General features: G+C 42.3%; 1 protein-coding gene across 1 annotated transcript; it reads right to left on the bottom strand.

Moving 5' to 3' along the window:
- Window positions 1-2,243: 2,243 nt before the first annotated feature.
- six3a (SIX homeobox 3a) lies at window positions 2,244-4,748 on the bottom strand (the record flags this gene model as incomplete). The annotated part of the gene is made up of 2 exons (XM_080849478.1): window positions 4,162-4,748; window positions 2,244-2,436 (listed from the first exon to the last, which is right to left on the bottom strand). The coding sequence occupies exons 1-2, from the start codon at window positions 4,731-4,733 to the stop codon at window positions 2,244-2,246; spliced, it is 765 nt and encodes a 254-aa protein (XP_080705604.1). The 5' UTR covers window positions 4,734-4,748.
- Between the last annotated feature and the right edge of the window lie 1,003 nt (window positions 4,749-5,751).

Below are 5,751 nucleotides of genomic sequence, written 5' to 3'. Positions count from 1 at the left end.
CAACAGCTAGGCTAACCGCATATTGGATTAAATGTGTGTCTAAACAAGATTTTGAAAAATAACGTCAGGAAAGAAAGTACACTTGCAACTCGGCTTTGCAAAATTTGGCGAGGAACTGCACGATTCACATTAATTCACTTTTCCCAAAACATAAACTTTACAACCTTGCTCACCGATGCAACCTCAAACACACACACATACACACACACACACACACACACACACACACACACACACACACACACACACACACAATAACATAATTGTTCACCGGGAAGTTAATAAACCCAGAAATCATTCATCTGTCTTCTGTCTCGCTACAGGTGTGCGCAATCTCGTATATTTTAAAGGTTGTACATAGCACTTAGTAAAGGCTTATTCAGGCAGTTGTTCACTTTGAACCTACAATGTCAGGCTGCGTTTCTGTACTGGGTCTAATGCGTAGCGGTTCCTTTTATGTCCACTTCTCCTCGTTGACCTATGCGCAGCTATAGGCTTGATTAGAAGTTAAAAACATTACTGCCAACTATATGACCAAAGACTCACTGAACTCTCCATGACAGCGCCACTTTTCAGAACATGTCATTTGTGTTTCATGCCAAATGTGCAGTTAATTGAATTGTGAGAAAACTAGATCTATGTGTAAATATGTAATTATGTGTGCATTTTAACAATAACTTATCGCTTTACATAATGTGTAGCTTTTGTATTGTCCTCTCCTTCCATTTTTACAGACATGTAATTATAAAAACACCTACAATTCCTGTTTGGGTGCTGAGTGGCGGTGTGCTGTAAGGAGCTTTAAACTCAGGGGTTTGTCTAAAAGCGAGAAAATGATTTTTTTTTCTCGCTGTTAGTGTGAAAGTTGTTGTGCGAATGTTGCTTTCTGCGGGGCGGAAGGCCTGGGCGAAAGCTTTCTTTGCTCGCTGGAGAAAAGCTCTTTCACCGGCCCACAATGGTAGATCGGGCCAGGGGAGGAGCCGCAGACGATTAGCCCATTTAATGGCGCGTTTACTTAATTTCTGCATTCACTTAAAACCATTAGCAAACGCTAAGTCCAGTGGTGCGCCACACTGACCGGGACTTTGGTTAATACGCGCCTGGGCATTTTATCTTCCCTGTATAATGCCATTTACAAGAAAGGGGTTCCTAAGACAATATGTGGCCCATCCAGGGAGAACCACTTGCACAACCAATCCAGCATGTCAACAACCACTCAGTATGAATTCCGGAACCTTTTAGAAGCCCGAGCATTGTCCAGATGAAAATGTCTACTCGCAAAGAAAGACTTACTACAGCCCATGTAACAAAATTGAATACTGTATTTGAATTTTTTTAGAAATGTATACATTAACATAAACACGCAGGAAATAAACATTTAATAATAAGCGCTTTGAGCGAAGCACGGGGAAACAGGCTAAGACTTAGGCTGTTTATGAATAAGAATTCCAAATTTTATATTATATTTTTGCCTTGCATAAAATTGACTGATAATACATGTTCAGCTAGCTTCTGTTTAAAGTATAAAAACAAACAAACAGAACGCCTAGAGCACTTAGTCTTACGCTTTGACAAATATCTCATGTAGGAACACCAAGTCAAGAAAGTGAGGGAGAGAAAAGAGAATGGCAACGGTAGAGCATTATTATATACAGGCATGTTTCTACACATATTATATTACAGACTGGGAGAATGATCACATTATTTAAGATATACATAATTCAATATAAAATCTTGAAATAAAAATAAAAATCTGATACAGTCATAACGATTCAGTTCCACATGTTAACCAGTACCCACACAGGCAGTGACAGTATAGTGTAGTAAAAAAGGTGCTTAGGACTCAAATGATTGTCTGATGAACATAAAAGAAAAACAAACAAAAAAAGATTGCATCTTGTTTGCGCGTTACCATTTGTACTAGAACTGATAAAAAAGAACAGAACTTAAAATAAAAAAGGCGACAAAACACCGGATTCTGGTAATTCCCTCTTCGCGGTGATCCTCGTAAAAAAATGTTCTCGGGGCTTTTTTTGTTCCCCGAATAACAAAAAATATAGATATCATGCAAGTAGTGATAGGGGTAACAGGAGTCGTGGGTCCATAGAAAGCGCTTGAAAAAAGACGTGCTTTTATTTTACTTTAATAATTATATCAACTGGTCCTTTTTTATCTTCCCCGATATTTCATAGTTTGTTTTGTAATCAGGTCCATGTTCCCTGTAAGTAATTCTCTTTTTTGTATCATACATCGCACTCCGAGTCACTGGATGTAACTGAGAGAATGGACGTGCCAGTGTCGACTCGCTCTGTCATACTGGACACGCTGGTGGTTGGACTGGCCGCGGTGGATGGCGATTCCGCCGAGCTGTGTGGAGTGCAGCCGGACTCTGAAAGGGACCGCATACCGTTCTGTCCTATTGCTTGGTGTTGGAGCCTGGAGCAAAGAAAGCGAGAAAATAGCATCGCAATTAGACCAGAATAAGGGCTATCCCTCCGTTTAACAGAGGCCTCTCCCGTCGCTAATTTGAATGGGAACGCATTGATGCACGCTACTGGCTTATCGCTCATTCACTGTGGTATTAAACGACTGCAGACAGCTGCTCTTGCCCGATGTGAATTATAGTGAACAGAAAGCAGCTAGCACAAAACTTGTCTGAAATAGTCGTCCCACCACAGTTAGGGTTTGCAATTACGACAGACACTGAAAGGCAAAATATTCTCCCCCAATGTATGTGCATTGCTGTGTTCTATGTGATGCGTGTAGCATTCTTGAATATTTGGATCTGCACGGCTTCTAACGTAATCTGCAGTCGATGGCAAAGATTAAGTCCACTGCCAGAAGAATGTGATTGTTAGTCTTGCATAGTGGACGAGGCCACAATTTTTTTTACATCACATTCCATAAATCGTAGTTTATAGCCAACAATCTATTTCTCGTATCACTGTTTTTCTAGCAACTACACTGAAAGTATGTTGATGGATTAAAGCTACATTACTAGGATACATTACTATGTATTACTGTTGAATATCAGACTGTGTGTCTGTTGCATTTGTAGATAAAACCAGAATAGATCCTATTTATATCCTAAATCTAGTGAAGAGAATAATTAAAAACACATTGACACAAAAACTCAATTGCTGTAACCTACAACACTGTCTATTCTGCAGGCTCCTTAAACACGAGGAATTTAACTGTAAATAACACATTTATAGCTGAATGCTTAATGATTGTATTAAGTTGTATTAATGACAACTATGTTAACTGCAAGGTGTCACGTTTATAAAATCCAGTACAAGAAAGCAGCAACTAAAAATAATAACTTAACCACCTGCAAGGGGATCATATAGCCTAAGCTTTTCACCAACAACGCATGCAAATATTCTAATATAGTCTATAGTTATGTTGGGGGTAAGTGGGCTGAGAAATCAAAGAAATAATTCATTACGATAGGGCATATACATTGTAGTGTTTTTATTTACAATTATAATATAATTTATTTTGTTATGCATTTAATTTAGTAACAGGAGATAAGGGTTGTTTTGAGGTTTTTGATGGTGGTGAAAGTATTTTATACTTATGCGACGCTGACAGGTTTTCTAACCAAAACACATTCACTTGTGGAGCAAGACCTTAAGAATAAACAAGCTCTTTAACTTCGAACTTCCAAATCAGAATGCTTCTAGGAATTTGGATGCAACTAATTCAGTCAACTAGTCACATTAGCATAATATCAATCAGTGTATTAATATCCATTTGGATTCAAAATGTCCATGGCTGAAATGTAGCCTAACCGTAGTTAGAGCTTTGCTTTCTAACTTGCCGTGCATACCCTACAGTGGGCATATTTTTCGAAATCATTATGAAATAATATTAGTTACAAAACTGTCAATTTGTACGGTAATATTTTAATTCTTAATGTCTGCTTGAAGTTTATAGTCTGGACTAAATGTCTTCAGTTGTATGGGCTACTATTTTGCTGTCTCTCGCTCGAGATAAAACAAAAATGTCGCCAGGCTGAACCCTCAGCTCTCCCCCCTCGTCCATATCTGTCTACACTTCCGCCTCTTCGCTTTATGAACCATACCTAGCATATTGATATTTAAAGCGCCATCAGCTATAGACTTTACACATTTTCACAAGTTGTAAAGAGAAACTGACCTGTTTTTGGCTGCTGCGGCTCTGTCTCTTTGCCTCCGGTTTTTAAACCAATTCCCGACCTGTGTAGGTGTCAGTCCAGTGGCTTGCGCCAGTTCCCTTTTCTTGCTGGGGTTCGGGTACGGATCCTGTAGGTACCACTCCCTTAACAGACTTCGCGTCCGCTCTTTGAAACAATGCGTCTTCTGCTCCCCGTCCCAGATGGTGCGGGGGAGCGGGAACTTCTTCCGCACCCGATACTTATCAACTGGTCCTAGGGGACGACCGCGCAGTTTCTCGGCCTCCTGGTAGTGCGCCTCCAGCCACATGGCCTGAAGTTTGCCGTGCGAGTCCTTGGTAAACTTGTGGTTCTCCAAGATGTGATAGAGGTCTCGGAAATTCCCCGTGTGGAAGGCAACCACGGCACGAGCGCGGAGGATGGATTCATGCTTGTTGATCGCTTCGCAGGCTCCCGGTGCCACCGGCAGAGACCACAGGAAGCGTCCCAGCCGCTCAATGTCTCCGGTTTCCTCTAGCGTCTCGCAGACGCTCGCCACTTGCTCCGGCGAGAAGTTGAGGGTCGGTAGCTGAAACATTGACAAGTCTTCTGGAGACCTGGTGCTGGGCGCGCTGCTCGCCAAGAGCAGAGGGCGTTCAGCGAAGTTTGGCAGGAAGAAATGGGAGGGATAGAGCTCTAAAGGGGATCTGAACACCATGGAAATGACCTGAGAGAGAAAGCAAATTATCAAGGAAAAGAAACGACGAGTAAAGATTGAATGATTCAATAGCTATCGCCTAATGACACCAGCTTCATAATATCTCCCCCTAAATCCACCGTGAGTGTAGCATTGAAATATTTTGTTTCGCTTTTCTATTGGTCTTCTTGGTGTCGTTGTGAGGTTGTCATGGCAGCCCTGCCAATCACTGTCAAGCGTGCCAATCATTAGCCAGTACGTAGAGGCTTTCACCACTTCTGCTGCACGCACGGGGGGTTATCAGGCGCTCCAATCTCCTCGCCATCCTCCCACCACTACGGGCTCGTGAAGTCGAAGCCGAGGCTCGCCTATTTGTTGAATGGAATGGGCAATTAGTGGGTGGAATATTATTGCGATCTTAACGAGGCTCGTTAAGGGTAAAGAAGATATGTGGCTGGGAGAGGCGGAAGGGAGGGGGGTCCGGGGTGACAGGTATACGAAGATGGGAATCCACTTTTAAATAAAAGGCTTATAGCGGGGTCCGTTTGCACATGCTCCGCGCGTATCCCCCTTCTGTTGGCCAGCTATTTATTATCTTGTATATGGGGAGGCTACTGGTACGATTAGGCAGGCACACAGCTGACAACGTATTCATAGATGGTGCTCTATCAGTCGGGAGTCAATGCACCAGCTTCTTCTTCTGATTGTAAGGCCAAACGGCAAAATGTTAGTTTTGGCAATTCCTTGGTCGATATTTTATTGTATTTTTTCCCTTTTTTCAGTTATTCTCGAATCGCATGACCGTATTTTTTTGTGATAAGCAAAATAGTTCGCCCGGACACCAGCTCCCCCATCAGGGCTGGTCGTCGTAACAAGCGCCTCAAGTCGTCCGGCAGCCCACAGTTCCCTCTGCTCACTC

Source organism: Sprattus sprattus (genome assembly GCF_963457725.1).
Source record: "Sprattus sprattus genome assembly, chromosome: 12".
Taxonomy (NCBI): Eukaryota; Metazoa; Chordata; class Actinopteri; order Clupeiformes; family Clupeidae; genus Sprattus; species Sprattus sprattus.
This window is presented reverse-complemented; position numbering and strand designations above follow the sequence as displayed.